The sequence below is a fragment of the Dromiciops gliroides genome, chromosome 1 (genome assembly GCF_019393635.1).
Source record: "Dromiciops gliroides isolate mDroGli1 chromosome 1, mDroGli1.pri, whole genome shotgun sequence".
Lineage (NCBI taxonomy): Eukaryota > Metazoa > Chordata > Mammalia > Microbiotheria > Microbiotheriidae > Dromiciops > Dromiciops gliroides.
The window spans coordinates 496,886,383-496,901,544 of record NC_057861.1 but is presented as its reverse complement, the minus strand read 5'-3'; the positions used below and the strand labels follow the sequence as shown (position 1 = coordinate 496,901,544).

Sequence of the window (15,162 nt, the reverse complement as noted above, 5' to 3'; positions counted from 1 at the left end):
TCTCTCTCTCTCTCTCTCTCTCTCTCTCTCTCTCTCTCTCTCTCTCACGCACACACATGCACACGCAGCCTAGACTCACCTTTTTACCATTCACATCTTCTTGTCATTCTTCAGCTGTCCAAATAAATTTTCAGACATGAGGAGAAGCAAAACTATTTAATATTTTAAACATCTACAATGCCTAGTAGCTACAACTTCGGGTTAGTGAAGCTAGTACTCCAGTTTCTGGTGTTCTTTAGGCAAATACAAGTACCATCAAAGGCAATGTTGCTGGATGTATCCATTGACTTCTTCCTCCCAGAAGGTTACTTATTGGATACTGGAATTTTGTTTTAAATAATCTGCCCAATGAGTCAGAAAGACGTTCTGAAGCGCATCACTGTAGAATATCCAGGAAGGAATCAAGTCTATGAGGTGTGCCTTCACAAATCAAAAACACAAACATGAGTGTTTAGGAGGAAATAAAAGTAATTAAGTTGACAAGTAAAAGATTTCTAGTTTATAGAAGTGACTTTTTCAAATTTTGAAGTTTACAGAACCTAATAGCTAACATTTTTCTTCCAGGTCATTGGTAGTACTTGAAGACACTGAATCTGACTTTCCCAGTGTTCAAGCTACTACTCCCTGAAAGGAATCCAATCACTTTAGGAAATCATATTAACTCTTTTCAAGAGTCAAGCTTGGCCAAATTGGGTAAGGGTCCGACAGCTAACATTGAGCCTTGTACATAGTAGTCACTCAATAAATGCTCATCAAACCAAATTTAACTGAATTGTTAGAATAAAAATTATCAGGAGAAGCTGGCCTTTTCCCATTCCAACTTCTTTTTTGTGTGTCCTTCTTCCTCATGGACAGACCCCCGACTGTCTTTCCCCATCCACTTTCCCAATTAAAATCTGGTCTGAAATCACAGGCTGTACACTAAATATTAATAATCAGTTATTTATACTTACTTTGACAAGTGTTTTACTTATAAATATTTACATCGTTTAAAAGGGACAAAGTCTTAAGCCAAAAAACTCAATGATTAAATTAACCTTTTGACCTAAATATTAGGCTGCTCTTCCCCTTACAGACTTGTGCCCCTATAATGAGATATCTTTGAAAATAAAAAATAATCTGGAGATATACTTTAAAAAACCTGGATTCAGGAGTACCTGAGTTCAAATCTGGCCTCGGACACTTGACACTTACTAGCTGTGTGACCCTGGGCAAGTAACTTAACCCCCATTGCCCCGCAAAAAAAAAATCAACTATTTAGACTACACATATATTTAATATAAGCTAGATTTGGGGCAGGGGGAGGGAATTAAAACTGTATTCACTAAATCCAACAATCATTTTTTAAGCATTTACTATATGCCAAGCACTGTGCTAGGCACTGGAAACACAAAGACAAAAATGAATTATTACAAGCTCTCAGAAAGCAAACCTCTTAGAGACAATATATAAATACATAAATATATGCAGAATAAATAAAACTAAATTAAAATTAGTTTAGAGAAAGAGGGCACAGCAGCTGGGAGAGCAGGAAAGGTTTCATATAGAAGATAGTGCTTGAACTGAGTCTTGAAGAAAGTGAGGGAAGAACCAGGTCATGGACATGGAGGTAGGAGATGGTATGCTATGTGAGGAACAGCAAGAAGTCCAAGGGAAGAGAGCAGAAAGAGTAATCACAGTGGTCAGCTAAGTGGCACAGTGAATAAAGCACAGGCCCTGGATTCAAGAGGACCTGAATTCAAATCCAGCCTCAGACACTTGACACTTATTAGCTGGGTGACCCTGGGCAAGTCACTTAACTTACATTGCCCCGCAAAAATAAAGTAAGAATATAAGCTCCATGAGGGCAAAGAATATTTTTTAAAAAATAAAAAAGACTAAAAAAGAAAGAATAATAATGTCTCAGTAATAAGACTGGAAAGGTAGACTGAGGCCAGGTCATTACAGACTTTAAAAGCCAAGCAGCAATTTTTATTTTATCCTTGGGCCAATAGGGAGCTTATTGGATAGGGAATTGTTCTGCACTTAAGAAAAATTATTTTGGTTAGCTTTGGTTAGATGATGGTTTAGAGTAGGAAGATACCTGAGGCACAGAGACCAATTAGGAGGCCATTGCAATAATTCAGGTAAGAGTTGATTGAGGCCTGAACTAAGGTGGTGGCTATCTGAAGAGGACATATTAGAGAAGAATTTCAACTGTGAGTTAAGTGCATCAGATGTTGTGCCTGTAGAAATCACAAGATTAATTCCTAATTGGCTATGTGGAATAAGACAATTTGAAGAGTAGAAGATAATGCCAAAGTAGTGCCCCCCGGAGACTGGAAGAATGGTGGTGTCCTCAATGGAAATAAGGAAGTTTGGAAGAGGAGTGGCTTTTTTGTTTTGTGTGTGTGTGTGTTTTATTTTGGGTTTGTGGTGGGTTTTTTTTTTTTTGAGGGGATGGGGGAGAGAAAAAGTTTTCTTTCGGACAAGTTGAACTGGAAATATCTATAGGATATCTACTTTGATATTCAATAGGGGGCATGTGATGAGATCTCAGGAAAGAGACTGGGGTTTGATATGAAGATATGTAACTTATGTTAAGAGAAATTAAAACCACAAAAGTAAAAAAAAAAATGTAACCAAATGGACAGTGGAGATAAAGAAGAGAATAGGACCAATGACAAAGTTTTGGAAGGTATGCCTACATTTGGGAGGGGTAATAAGCCAGCAAAGGAATGTGAGAAGGAGAAGTCATATGGGTAGATGAGGTAAGAAAGATGAACATTGCAAAAAGAGGAGTATCCAGGAGATGTTGCTTAATAATGTCAAATCCTACATTCAGATTAAAAAGGGTGATGACATAGAAAAAGATTTTAGATTGAGCAATTAAGAAGTCATTGGTAATTTTTTAAAGAGCAATTTCACTTGTAATGAGGTAAGAAGCCAGACTAGGGAGGTGGATATGGGGGGATTGAAGAAGGAGAAGAGAGGAAATAGAGGCAATGACAGTATACAGGGGCAGCTAGGTGGCACAGTGGATAAAGCACCGGCCCTGGGTTCAGGAAGATCTGAGTTCAAATATGGCCTCAGACACTTGACACTTACTAGCTGCGTGACCTTGGGCAAGTCACTAAATCCCCATTGCCCCCCCCCAAAGTATACAGGTTTTTTTCTTGGCATTTGGAAGTTAACATACTAGAGGAGAGACATAGTATGCTGACTAAAAGATGCGTAGGTGCTAGTGGAGGTTTTTTAAGGATAGAAAGGACTTGGCCATGTTTGAAAGCAACAGGAAAGGAAATGGTAGAGAGAGGTTGAAATTTAAAGAGAGGGAGGGTATGATTGAGGTATCAATCTGATGGAGAAGATGGAAGGAGATGGGATAAAGGGTACATGTAAAAAGATAGGCTTCACTGAGGAAAAGGACCAATTCATGAAAGATTGCAGTACAGGAGGAGAGGGATGATGTTACAGAGTTTTGAGATAGAGAGGAGAAAAGAGGGAGCTCGTGGCCTTCACCATAGCAAATATGGTAAATTTCAGGTTCTATTAACACCACCCAGTAGACTTTATTTTTTGGAGGGTGTCGGGGGAGATAAGGCGATAGGAAACAGCACAAACCTTGCTAAGGCTATCCAATCACATTATTAAAGATACTCTGCCCTGGACTAGAAACCTAAGCTCCAATCTATTAAATCTATTGTAAGGAATTAATTGTGATTTGGGGTTTCTATGACCCCATCTTTGGCTAAAATTAGAAACCCTGGCATGTGCCCATGCATATGCCTACATGGACCTGGCCATACTGTAGGGAAGCCCCACCATGACAAGAAGCCTGGTGAGGACAAATCAGGTGGTCTTCGGCATCTGGAAGTTGGCCAGCTTCCATTTGTAGAGTCGCTTGTTAGTTTTGTCAATCAGGGCTGCCAGCCAATTAGCTTGGGGCTGTGTGTGTGGACAGCCCTGTTTCCTGTGGGAGATGGGGCTTCTGGGAGAGAGAAAGGAGGAGAGGGCTCACTCCTGCATGCAGGAGAGAGGGAGAGAGAGACACTGGTTTGGTGGTGAGTTTGTCTATCCCCTTTTTCATTGTCCCTAGCTCTATTAACTTCACCTGTATTGTAGGTTTGTTCCCATTAATAAAACCTGTTTTGTTTTGTTTTGTTTTTTTTAAAGAGGCTGTTGGGGGCAACTAGATGGGGCAGTGGATAGAGCACTGGCCCTGGAGTCAGGAGTACCTGAGTTCAAATCCGGCCTCAGACACTTAACACTTACTAGCTGTGTGACCCTGGGCAAGTCACTTAACCCCAATTGCCTCACTAAAAAAAAAAAAAAAGAGGCTGTTAATCTCCTTTCTCACCACAATATTACAGTGAGCCGCCCAATTAACTCTCCCCATACTAAATTTGGCCCTTACTCTATTAAACATTTGCTGATAATAAGCACAGTTTAGCCTCAGGTCTCTCATGTGGCAAATCTGGACAATCAATATCCTATCATTAAATTAGTGGTCTAGGAGAGTTAGATTCAACTTTCAGTTTTTAACTTATAGAAAATTTTCTTTGGGAAAATATATCTCTAAATGTTCTGTCTTTCCACTATTCGTGAGAAAGTAAGAGCAGGAAATTATAGGTATACTTGTCATGACATAAACCTATAAGGACAGATGCGGGAATTAGGAACATCAGTGGGCATAAAGGGATTGGCCTACAAATCTAATAGCACTGTACTGCTATCTCATATTCCTGGAATGGTAGTGTGCAGAACTAGTCTAACAATCAGTTTTGCATTTTTTAAGAAAAAAGAAAAAGCAATTCAAAAATTCCAAGGTTATCTTACTTCTCTATTGGGTAGATTTGTAGCATTGCTTTCATGTTTCATGAAGGGATAAAGTTAATAGCTAGTACATTAAAGGTAGAATTTTTTGTAGTTTCTCCTTTCCCCTTCCCCTAGCATTTTTTCTGAGCTTCTAATGGGAGCACACAGTGAGACAGGTTAATTGTCCCTGGAAGATAGATTACTGTACAGTGGTTGGGACCTGATTCTCTAGGCTGTTAGCTTCTCCTGTTCCCCCATGAGATTTCTGTTTGGGAATCCAGAACTCTCTGACTTCTGGGAATATAACTTACAAATTTATTGTTTATCAGCAGCTGCCCCCAGCCAGAGTTTCACCTCTTAGGGGAGAGCTATAAGAATACCCCTTCTTTCTGGGACACCAACGCCTCCAGGACTGTTTTCTCCAGCTATCCTGCTAATTGCCATTGCCCTCCCTTTCCTCCTCTTCTCTACCTTCTCTTCTTTCTTTTCTCTACCTTTATTCCCACTGCCACAGAAGATCTCAACCCTTCACAATACCTGACAAAGACTTAGACTACTGGTTCTGCTACTGAAGACCTGGATCTCCTCTTCCCTACCTGAGAACCCCTCCCTACTATGTGGAGCTCTGTACTGGTTACTAAGGTTGGCACATAGAGGAAGAAGGGGGAGTCCCCAGTTCTCCCTAACTGAAGTTCTGAATTTGAACTTGAAATACATTTTTCTATTAGAAACCATTTTTAAATGGTAGTCAGAGGATCAGAGTCATTGCTTTCAAACTATCAGATTATGTAGACCAGGTGTACTCAACCTGGGATCCCCATTGCTAGATGACTATGGGTCTGAGAACTTGAATGAGAAAAAAAATCTTTATTTATTTATTTTTTTTTTTTAGTGAGGCAATTGGGGTTAAGTGACTTGCCCAGGGTCACACAGCTAGTAAGTGTAAAGTGTCTGAGGCCGGATTTGAACTCAGGTACTCCTGACTCCAGGGCCGGTGCTCTATCCACTGTGCCACCTAGCTGCCCCGAAAAAAAAAAAATCTTTATTTAAACCAACCTCTAGCTGAAAGCATTTGTTTCAATTATTTAAAACCATTATTTTGTAAAAGGGTCCATAGGCTTCATCACACCCCAAAGGGGTCCATTACATAAGGTTGAGAACTCCTGTTCTAGACCATCCTTCATGGAACATGGCAACATATAAGACTAAGTCCCATAGAGGTTAAGTGATTTGCCCAAAGTCACACAGAGCAAGGATTTGAACCCAGGTCCTCTGACTACAAATCCATTACTCTAGAGGTCAGCTTCATCATGGAAAAAATAGGCTTTTGTGGGCTAGTTTGGGAAACTAATCACTGCTTCTATGGGGAATATTTTCTTTAATCTATTCGAAAAAATCCTAACTTTTGGAGCACAACTATTACAACGTTGGCTCTTGGGGCAGATAGGTGGCACAGTGGATAAGGCACCAGCCTTGGATTCAGGAGGACCTGAGTTCAAACCCAGCCTCAGACACTTACTAGCTATGTGACCCTAGGCAAGTCACTTAACCCTCATTGCCCTGAAAAAAGAAAAACAAAAAACAAAAACAAAAAAACAACATTGGATCTCAGCAACATTTTTCTTAAAAGGTAAATAGAAATTAGAAGAGGTTAAAATTTGGACATTTTGAATTATTCTTTTAATATCTAATAGCTAGCATTTGCATAGTGCCTTAAGGTTCACAAAGTGCTTTACAAATATTATTTTATTTGAGACTCATAATAACCTTAGGAAATATGTGCTATTATTAGCCCTCTTTTTACAGATTAGAAAACTGAGGCTGATAGAAGTTAAGGGATTGCTAAGGATCATACAGCTAGTAAGTGTGTGAGGTTGGATTGAAGTCCTCCTGACTCCAGGTCTAGCACTCTATGCATTGCTGTACCCAGTTGCTTCATAACCTAACCCTACTAACCAGAGATAATCTTGGGTTCTTCTTACTCCAAGGATCCATGATTTCATGGGTATGCATATTCCCTTCACCAAAATCCTTCTACAATTTAGTAAATGGGCTTTATGAATTGCTAAAAATGAATTATCTCCTAGCAGAAAACTGTTTGACTATGATACTGCTTGAAATTGGTAAAACTTGTTCTCAGATTACAGACGCACAGTCTATTGTCTATCTCCATTTCTAAATCCTTTCCAACTTGGAAAGATCTTTCAGTTTTGTCCTCCTCCTGACATTGTTATCAAGAATCCATGTTATAAAGAATCCTATACCATGCTGAAGCATTAGAGGAGAATTTCAGTTGTGAGTTAAGTGCATCAAAAATCAGAGAAATGTAGCTATATAACAGTAGGTCCCATATACCTTTCCTCAGTTATTTCTCTTTTTTTTTCTTTTTTTCTTTTTTTTGCTGGGCAATGAGGGTGAAGTGACTTGCCCAGGGTCACACAGCTAGTTAGTGTCAAGTGTCTGAGGCCAGATTTGAACTCAGGTTCTCCTGAATCCAGGGCCAGTGCTTATCCACTGAGCCACCTAGCTGCCCCCAGTTATTTCTCTTAAAGAAATTGGTTTTAAATTACCAGGATTTCATGAGCCAGGCAACCACAAGTTTCATCTCCAACTGCAACAAAATCCAAGGATTCCTTAACAAACTCATCAGCTGTCTTCGTTATTAGGTTGGGGTTGAGGTGCTTTGTCATTGAGGTAGAAATAGAGTAAGGTGTCAACACCTAAAATAAGCAAGAGAGAGTAGACCTTGGCCCCATTGCAGTCTATCCACCAATCAACCAATAAACATTTATTAAGCACTGTGTGCCAGCCCCCATGCCAAGCACTGGAATTACAAAGACAGGCAAAAGACAAGTCACAGCCCTCTAGGAGCTTACAGTTTAATGGAGGAGACAATGTACAGACTTTAACCCTACACTATGGCTTTTCAGAAGAGATAGAATCCCATAAAATGGTGGCTATTATCTTGGTGGGGGAAGGGTTTTGGATGCTGGAAATCAAGCAATTTTACCAGTTAGCCTAAAAAGATTATAATCTTGCCCAAATGAAGATAAGGAATAAATTTGAAAATAAAGTTGAGTTAAGAGTATCTATTTTCAATAATTTGGAGTTAAGGCATCCTGTAATTTTTCTTCTTTCTCACAGAATTAAGATCTTAAAGCTAATCAAGGACCTTAGAGCTCCACTAGTCCAATCCCCTCAATTTTATAGTTGTGAAACTGAGGCCCAGAGAGAAAATTTCTTGCCTGAAGTTATAGCACAAGTTGGTGGTGGACAAAGACGATCTCCCCACAGTTGTCATAAATCCCAGCCCATCGTTCTTTTCATAACACCACACTGAATTTTATCCTGGCATTTCCTTTTAGAAACCAGGCATCTATGATATAATGAAATAAATATCAGAAAACCTGGATTTAAGTAGTAGCTGGGTCACTTTCTAGATGTGTGACCAGAAGGGATACGACCTATATGTACAAAAATAATTATGGCAGATCTTTTTGTAGTGGCAAAGAATTGGACATTGAGAAGATGACCATCAGGTGGGTAATGGCTGTTGTTTTTTAATATGATTGTAATGAAATACTATTGTGCCATAACAAATGATGAAGGGAATGGGTTCAAGAAAAATAGGAAGACTTATATGAACCAATACAAAGTGAAGTGAGCAGAACCAGGAAATCATTGTACATAGTAACAGTAATGTTGTGATAATGATCAATTGTGAAGGACTTAGCTACTCGGACCAATACAATGATCCAAGGCAAATCCAAAGGCCTAAAAATGGAAAGTGCTCTCCACCTCCATAGAGAGAACCGGTGAACTGAGTGTAGGTTGAAATATATGTATTTTTTTCACCCTTATTTTTCTTGTTTTTTCTTTTGCAACATGACAAACACAGAAATGTTTTATCTGACTTCACATATAGAGTGGGTATTATATTGTTTGTCTCCTCAATGGATGAGGGAGGAACTTGAGGGAGGGAGATAACTTGGAACTCAAAATGTTTAAAATGAATATTAAGATTTTTAAAAGAAAGGTTATTAGATTACTTCATGTCATATAATATGACCTTCTTATGCTCACTAGAACATTGCAGCTAGCAAAGTCCTGCTTTTCCTTCCCCATCCCCAGTCCCTCCAGTTGTCCAGATGGAAACAGCCACAAGTAGGGGCTCTTTTCCCTCTTCTTCCTCCTTTCACCTTCTCCAGACCCAGGTTGTCCAGCCTCCATGGAGCAGCTGGCCTTCCCTCAACCTTCCTGATAATCATCCCTCCTCTTTCTGGCTAGATACTAACTACCCCACCCATCCCCATCCAGGAGGAAACCCAGAAGCACTTGAACCCTCAGACCCCTCTCCCGCTTTCCAGTGGTGTGGGCCAGGTCCATACAGACCCTCTACCCTGAAGATAGGATATGGCTGCTCATACTACTTGGATGACATGGGAATTACCAACTACAATCTTTCCAGTGAGATGTAGGTCTACCAGGCTTTCCTATTTGACCTGCCACTATGGCCTTCAGATGCCAGGCACTGTCATCTGACCTGCCAAAGCACCCTCAGCCTCACCATCTAACTTTCAGCTTCACCCTTAGAATTTCTGGACCTTTCCATCTGCCCTGAAGCTGAATTCTTATACATGTGTTATTTCTTTCAACTTGCATATAAGCTATTTGAGAGCAGGGACTATCTTGCTTTTTCTGCTGTATCCCCAGAATTAGGCACATTGTTCAACACAAAGTAAGTACTTCAATGCTTTTACCTCCCTACCTCCCTTTCTTCCTTCCTATGGGGACTACCCATAATCCATCATATCTCTGCTCTTTTCTCTTCTGCATCTTCCCTACCACTATCACTTGTTCCACTATCACCTGTATGATGGAGAATAGAGAATGGAGAATGTAATGCCTGAAAGCAATACAGAAAATGTTTTTCCAGTGGAATATAGAATACATAGGATGGCATCAGTGTACCCCTCAACTATGTTCAAGCCCCCCCCACTATCCTCACTCCTACTTCCATCCCCGCCCCCCAACACTGTCTCCTGGGCCCTGTAAGACGAGGAGAGCAACAGCAACAACAGTAGAGGCAGAAGTAAAAGCAGTGTCTAGCACAATTCCTTACACACAGCAGGTATTTGATATGTGTGTTAAACTGAATTGCATTGGAGGCAATGTGATACTACTGTACCACCTGGGAGTCAGAAGACCTGAATACTACCTGTATGATAAGGTCATACAGGCAAGTCACTTGATTTCTGAGTCTCAATGGCATTATCTATAAAATGAGGGTGTTGGACAAAAGAATCTGTAGAGTCCCTTCTAGTTTAAATCTGTTGATCCTATGAAAAGTAAGGGCTATGAAAATAACTGATAGGGAGACAATGCCCTTCCCCCTCAAGTAACCTTCTCTGTACACTTATCCTTCAGTGGACAGGGGGCCAGATCACAGAAGTCTTGGGTGTCACAAGATGAAAATGTTACAAGGTTTAAAACTCAAGTCCAAGATCCCTTGAGGCTGTCCTTTTTAGATCACCTGTATAATGATTCCTTTCTCCTTGTACTCAGCTTGCAGGGCTTTGGAAAACATGCATACAAAAGCCTAGAAAGAAAAGGAATTAGTCAGCAAAAAAATCTCCCTCCTACCAGCCCAAGGATACACAACTACTAGAAGGGATTGCAAAGGAGCTTCCCTTTTTAAAATCTTGCAAATCTCAGTATCAGATTTCATTTTTCTCTCTCCTTTATCCCCTACCTCCAACTGTGTCTATTTTATACCTACAAAAATCTCTCTCATCCCTCCCCAACTCTCTACTCGAAACAGGCTTCTTATTTGGCATTTAAGGCTTTCTAAAATTTCATTGCAACCTATCTTTCCAGTATTATTTAATATTTTCACTCTCCTTCACTGCACTCTGTTCTCTATCCAGATTGTACTACTAATTACACCATGATCATATTCTGCCCTTTTCTGCTGCTGTTCAGTCATTTCAGTTGTGTTTGACTCTTTGTGAGGCCATTTGGGGTTTTCTTGGCAAAGATACTAGAGTGGTTTGGCATTTCTTTCTCCAGCACATTTTACTGATGAAGAAACTGAGGTCAATAGGGTTAAGTGACTTGCCCAGGGTCACACAGCTACTAAGTGTCTGAGGCCAGATTTGAACTCAGGAAGATGAGTCTTCCTGTTTCCAAACCCAGTGCTCTATTCACTGTGCTACCTAGTTGCCCTCTGCCCTTTTCACTCTTATGTGTTTTCATCTTATGCCTGGAATATGACCTTTTCACAGCAATGACAGCTAACATTAAATAGTACTTACTATGTACCAGGCACTCTTTGTTAATCCCTTATGATTTTTATCTCATTTGATCCTCACAACAACCTTGGAAGGTAGGTGTTATTATCATTCCCATTTCAGAGATGAGGAAACTGAGGAAAATAGGGTATATGTGACTTGCCTAGGGCCACACAGCTAATAAGTATCTGAAGCCAGATTTGAACTCAGCTTTTTCTGACTCCAGATCTAACATTCTGCTCACTGAACCACCTAACTCATCCTTCAAAGCTCATGTCCTGTGTTATCTATATTGTTTATTTGTACATATGTCATACATACTCCCTATTTCCTGCCTCCTCCCAATAGACTGTAAACTACACAAAAGGAGGTTCTTTGACAGGTTTCATCTTTTTACATTCAGCATATTACATGCAGTAGGGACTTAATAAATTTTTGTTGTATGCCCAGTGCATTATATGTAGTAGGCATTTAATTTTTAATTGAAATAAAAATGTAGCAATTTATCAATTATGAATAAGTATTGATTTCCATAGAAATCTTTCTATTGCCTTGGACCAGAAAGAACTCTCTTGTACTAGTGAAATCATTCTTTTTAGTGGGGAAAACTCATTGTATTTCATCTATATTCATCTCTCATCTGTTACTTATCTTCCTGAATTCAACTCTGGCCTCAGACGGTAGCTGTGTTACCTTGGGCAAGTCACTTAACCCTGTTTGTCTCAATTTCCTCATCTGTAAAATGAGCTAAAAAAGGAAATGGCAAACCATTGAGTCACCAAAAATTGGACATGACTGAAATGACTAAACAACAATAACAACAATGTCCTTTTTTTCCTTGGACTTGTTCATGACTCTGTGGACATTCTAACTAACCTCTTCCCTTTTCATAGCTGGATGATCTCTTGGTGCCACATCAATGCTACTAAATTATAAGTTTCTTTATAAGTTTTTAAGCATCTTGAGGGCAGCATCTATCTTTGTATTCCCCTCAGTATCTAACACACAGTAGACACTTAAAAATCCACTGACTTTTTTTGGGGGGGGAGCAGGGTAATAGAGGTTAAGTGACTTGCCCAGGGTCACACAGCTAGTAAGTGTTAGGTGTCTGAGGCCAGATTTGAAGTCAGGTCCTCCTGAATCCAGGCCCAGTGCTTTCTCCACTGTGCCACCTAGCTGCACACACACCCCCAACCCACTGGTTTTAATTGAAAGGGAAAAATCAGCATCTTTCTTAGAAACCCCAGCCGCCCAGAACTCATTTCAGCAACAAATCCCTACCCTAACCTTTACCCCAAATCTTTTGTGAACTCCTTCTACCTTAGATTATATTCTGAATTAGCTGAGTATATGCAAAATGATCTTGGAAAATCTTCCATAAGTCAAATTGGAAAAAGAAAGGGAAGAACAAAATGAGTAAATCTATATGATACCATTCAACCTAATGAACACTGAGAGATCAAACTGGGCTTTCACTCACTTTTGTAGATGAGTAAATGCTATATAATGGCCAAGGGAAGCGACCTACTCCTGAGGAGAGGTTCAGAATCAGTCCTTTCCGCCTGAAATCAAAATGAGCAAAGTTTCATACATACTTGTGACAAGATTCCATCATGTACAGAAAAAAAGCAATAACTGAGGCTCATGGGCATTGCCACACAACTCTTCATTTGTTTTAAGTGCACTGCCTCTAGATCTTATAAAATGGCTTCAACTACCCCTTTTATTAACCAGGATCCCCCAATAAATGTTTATTGAATTTACAATAGCTGTAATGCTATCTCTGGGGTTCATGCTGTGGGATAAGGTCAAAGAAGCAACTTTGATATAACAGAAGGCTTAACAATACTTCTGGTAACCAATTCCAGACAGTTCAAGATGGATTGATGCTATTTCCAATGTTATGCTAATATAGATAATATTATAGAATGTCACCCCACTATTCTATTTGCCTCACTTTGTTGTTGTTGTTTTTGTTTTTGCAGGGCAATGAGGGTTAAGTAAATTGCCCAGAGTCACACAGCTAGTAAGTGTCAAGTGTCTGAGGCTGAATTTGAATTCAGGTCCTCCTGAATCCAGGGCTGGTGCTTTATCCACTGCGCCACCTAGCTGCCCCCTATTTGCCTTACTTTTAAAGTAGAAATTTCTTTTTTAAAATAAATCCCCGGGGGGCAGCTAGGTGGTGCAGTGGATAAATCACAGGCCCTGGATTCAGGAAGACCAGAGTTCAAATCCAGCCTCAGACATCTGACACTATCTGTGTGACCCTGGGCAAGTCACTTAACCCTCATTGCCCTGCAAAAAAAAAAAGAAAAGAAAAGAAAAGAAAAAAGAAAAAAAATCCCCATGTGATCATTCAATTTGATTCAATTAAACAATTATTTACCAAGTGCATAATATGTGCAAAGCACTATATTCATGATACAAAGACAAACATGAAAATAATTCTGGCCTTCATAGATTATACATTCAAGAGAGGCAGTCTGGTAGAATGGAATCCAATGTTGGATTTGATATCAGGGGCTCTGAGAATTTTTTCCCTCTTGGAACTATTTTGAGTCCATTTGAATAAATGTATTCTCCTCCTCTGTCCTTAGCCCCAGAAAAAAAGTGTAACCTCCTAAAGAGCTGGATATGTTTCATTTTTTGTGTGTCTTTGTATTTACCTTGCAGTGGAAGGTAAAAATGGTTTAAAGAAAGCATAGCAAGATGTCCACCTAAGCAAAGTCATCACAGGGAGCATTCAAGAATGAAAATAAAAGAAGGGCTACAAACCAAAGTTAAAGTGGAGATTTGCAAAAACAAACAAAAAACATACTTACAAACTGTTTTTTCCATCAAAGACAATAGAACCATTATGCACGAACCACAGTTTCAAATACAAGCTTATAGAAATGGCAATAAAGAGAACAAAAGTGGGGAAAGTGGTCAGGTAAAGGAGATCCGGGTTAAAGGTAATACAATTGTAATGGTGTTGAGGGACTGAGATAAAAGGCATGCAAAGAAGAAGAAGGTGTAGAGGAAAAAATCAAAGACTTTATTAATATTAGAAAAAGATAAATAAGAGAATGTAAGTTACTACATATCTACTCTCCCATTTATACAAAATAGTTGTGAGTCATCTCTATAGAAATCAAGGGCACGGGACAGCTACGTGGTGCAGTGGATAAAGCACTGGCCCTGGATTCAGGAGGACCTGAGTTCAAATCTGACCTCAGACACTTGATATTTTTACTAGCTGTGTGACCCTGGGCAAGTCACTTAACCTTCATTTGCCCCACAAAAATGAATGAATGAATGAATGAATTCTAGAAGTCAAGGGCAAGCACAGTGACAATATTAGCAGGGAAACTGTAAATTTTTGCACTTAATATTCCATAATTGACCACATCTTTACCATTTTTCAATTAATTGAGAGATGTAGAGAATTTAAGATCATGATTATTATTTGTTGATAATCAAAGCATTTGATTCAAGAGGCCAACATATTGCCTTACAAGTTTTTTTCCAAATAGGTACCTCGATTTCTGTGTTCCTATTCCTATAATCCAAGATTTCTTAGAAAATATATCAGAAATAACCCTGTTCAATATCCATGTCTCTTTGATCACAAACATCAGATGACACATAAAACAGAGATGCATGCTTCCCAAAGGTATTCCTTGCTGTGATGGAAGAAATTCAGTACAGAATCCAGGTCAAAGAGGGAATCCATGTGAATACTGAGATTCAACAAATGCTCCTGCTTGTGGATGATATTATGCTAAATGTATCAATCCCCAAAACATTGCAAAGCCTTCTAAAAGAGATCTGTAATTACTCAAAGGCATCTCAGCTGTCAATCCACACAGGGAAAAACCAAATGGATGACGAACAGCTATTGTCCAATAATGGCAATGAGATGTGATATATCACTGACTCTGAAAAGTTTGAAATGAGTATCCCATAGAACACAATGGAAAGGCATAAGTTATATGTGTGAGCAGCCTACACATATAACCGACAAGGAACTCCATTGAAAAACAGGAGCAAGGGAACTATATCATAGAAAGATAGGCTGATCAAAGGATGACAG

General features: G+C 39.4%; 1 protein-coding gene across 1 annotated transcript in view; it reads right to left on the bottom strand.

Moving 5' to 3' along the window:
• Nucleotides 1-309: 309 nt before the first annotated feature.
• HSD17B3 (hydroxysteroid 17-beta dehydrogenase 3) overlaps nucleotides 310-15,162 on the bottom strand; it is a 54,399-nt gene continuing 39,546 nt past the window's right edge. The window contains exons 8-11 of the mRNA XM_043979361.1: nucleotides 12,568-12,649; nucleotides 10,331-10,396; nucleotides 7,368-7,517; nucleotides 310-420 (exon numbers count right to left, since the gene is read on the bottom strand). Of these exons, the coding sequence (XP_043835296.1) occupies nucleotides 310-420; nucleotides 7,368-7,517; nucleotides 10,331-10,396; nucleotides 12,568-12,649 (409 nt within the window). The remainder of the gene's footprint in view (nucleotides 421-7,367; nucleotides 7,518-10,330; nucleotides 10,397-12,567; nucleotides 12,650-15,162) is intronic.